The sequence below is a fragment of the Nothoprocta perdicaria genome, unplaced genomic scaffold, assembly GCF_003342845.1.
Source record: "Nothoprocta perdicaria isolate Ctin4 unplaced genomic scaffold, notPer1 scaffold_76, whole genome shotgun sequence".
NCBI lineage: Eukaryota > Metazoa > Chordata > Aves > Tinamiformes > Tinamidae > Nothoprocta > Nothoprocta perdicaria.
This window is the reverse complement of record NW_020456043.1, coordinates 1724136-1725974: the sequence shown is the minus strand read 5'-3', so window position 1 is coordinate 1725974 and position 1839 is coordinate 1724136. Positions and strand designations below refer to the sequence as shown.

At 66.4% G+C, this 1839-nt stretch overlaps 1 protein-coding gene across 3 annotated transcripts in view; it reads right to left on the bottom strand.

The window, feature by feature from the left end:
- TRIM9 (tripartite motif containing 9) overlaps positions 1 to 1784 on the bottom strand; it is a 37585-nt gene extending 35801 nt beyond the window's left edge. For 2 of the 3 annotated variants that reach the window (XM_026051531.1, XM_026051533.1), the window contains exon 1: positions 969 to 1784. In XM_026051531.1, coding sequence (XP_025907316.1) covers positions 969 to 1784 — 816 coding nt within the window. The remainder of the gene's footprint in view (positions 1 to 968) is intronic. The other variant, XM_026051532.1, reaches the window with a different exon arrangement.
- Between the last annotated feature and the right edge of the window lie 55 nt (positions 1785 to 1839).

Here is a 1839-nt window from a genome sequence, read left to right as displayed (position 1 = left end):
CTGGGCACCTCCAGGTCATGTCCTGGCGCTGGGCACCTGCTCACCAGCCCGCACAGCTCCAAGCGCCAGGACCCCACGTCACCTATGGGCTGAGCCTGTGCAAGCACAAGGGCCACACACCTCATGTGGGCTGAACATCTCCAGGCAGGGACACCCCACATCACACACGGGTCTGAAACTATCCAAGCACGGAGACCCCATATCAGACACATCCTGCATGTCTCCAAGCATGGAGTCCCCACACCACACAGAGTCTCAGCCTCTCCAGGCTCAGAGATCCCGCATCATGTGTGGGCTGAATCTGTCCAAGCACAAGGACTCCGCATCACACGCGATATGAACATCTCTAGCGTGGAGACCCCACATCACATATGGTCTGTTCATCTCTAAGCAGGGAGACTCCACATCCCACACGGTCTGAACCTGTCCAAGCACGGAGTCTCCACACCAGACACATCCTGAATGTCTCCAAGCATGGAGACCCCACACCACACACAGTCTCAACCTCTCCGAGCTCAGAGACACTGCATCACGTGTGGGCTGAACCTCTCCAAGCACAAGGACCCCACACCAGTCATGTCCTGAACGTCTCTAAGAGTGGAGTCCCTGCACCACATAGGGTCTGGACCTCTCCAAGCGCGGGGACCCCACAGCAGACCCATCCCAAGGCTCTCCAAGCACGGAGACCCCACAGCAGACACATCCCAAGGCTCTCCAAGCACGGAGATCCCACAGCAGACACATCCCAAGGCTCTCCAAGCACGGAGACCCCACAGCAGACCCATCCCAAGGCTCTCCAAGCACGGAGATCCCACAGCAGACACATCCCAAGGCTCTCCAAGCACAGAGACCCCACAGCAGACCCATCCTGACCCTCTCCAAGCACTCAGCTCCACGACCCCTCCGGGCCGGCTCCTCTCCCACGTGCCTGGACAGCCCCGGCGCGCGGGACGCAGGCCCCGTCTCACCTTGTGCAGCTTCCACATGGCGCCCAGCGCCTTGACCTCGTGGCTCGCGTGCTTGCCCTCCTCGAGGCACTGGTAGCACACGGGGCTCTTGCACTGCACGCAGTACATGCTGTGGTTCTCCAGCTCGTGCTCCGTGCACGTGGAGATCTTGCGGGGGCTGAGGCGGCGGCTCACGCGGCCCTGGGCCGGCGGCACCAGGCGGTGCTTGGCGAGCGGCCCGCGCGGCGGGTGGCAGCGCAGGCGGCACGGCTCGCAGTAGAAGACGTCGCACTGCTCGCACATGACGGCCGCCTCCTTGGGCGCCTTCTCGCAGAGCTGGCAGCGCAGCGCCGCCGCCTTGCCCTGCTGGTAGCGGTCGATGACGGCCTCGAGCAGGCGGTTGCGCGGGAAGCCGCGCAGGCCGCGCTCGTCCAGGCCCAGGCTGCGGTGGCACTGCGGGCACGTGAGGCAGGCGCTGCGCGGCGGCGGCGGTGGCACCAGCGCGGCGGGCGGCGGCGGCGCGGCCGGCGGGAACACGCGCACGCCGTTGGGCGACTTCTGGCACGGCGTGGTGGGCGCGCTGGCGAAGCCGCCGTAGGAGCCGTAGCCGCTGTCCGCCTCGCTGTAGAGGCTCATCTTGTCCAGGTCCAGGTAGTCGTAGTCGGAGGCGGCCGAGCCCGAGGCGCGGCGGCTCTGCGGGGACTCCGACTCGGGCGTCTGCACCAGGATGTTGCGGGCGCACGCCTGGCACAGGTTGTGCGAGCAGGGCAGGATGATGGGCTCCCGGTAGAAGGAGCCGCACACGGGGCATTTCAGCTCCTCTTCCATCTCTTCCATGGGGCGCAGCGGGGAAGCGGCGGCGGCGCCGCGCGGCGGCCGCGGGCGGGCGGGC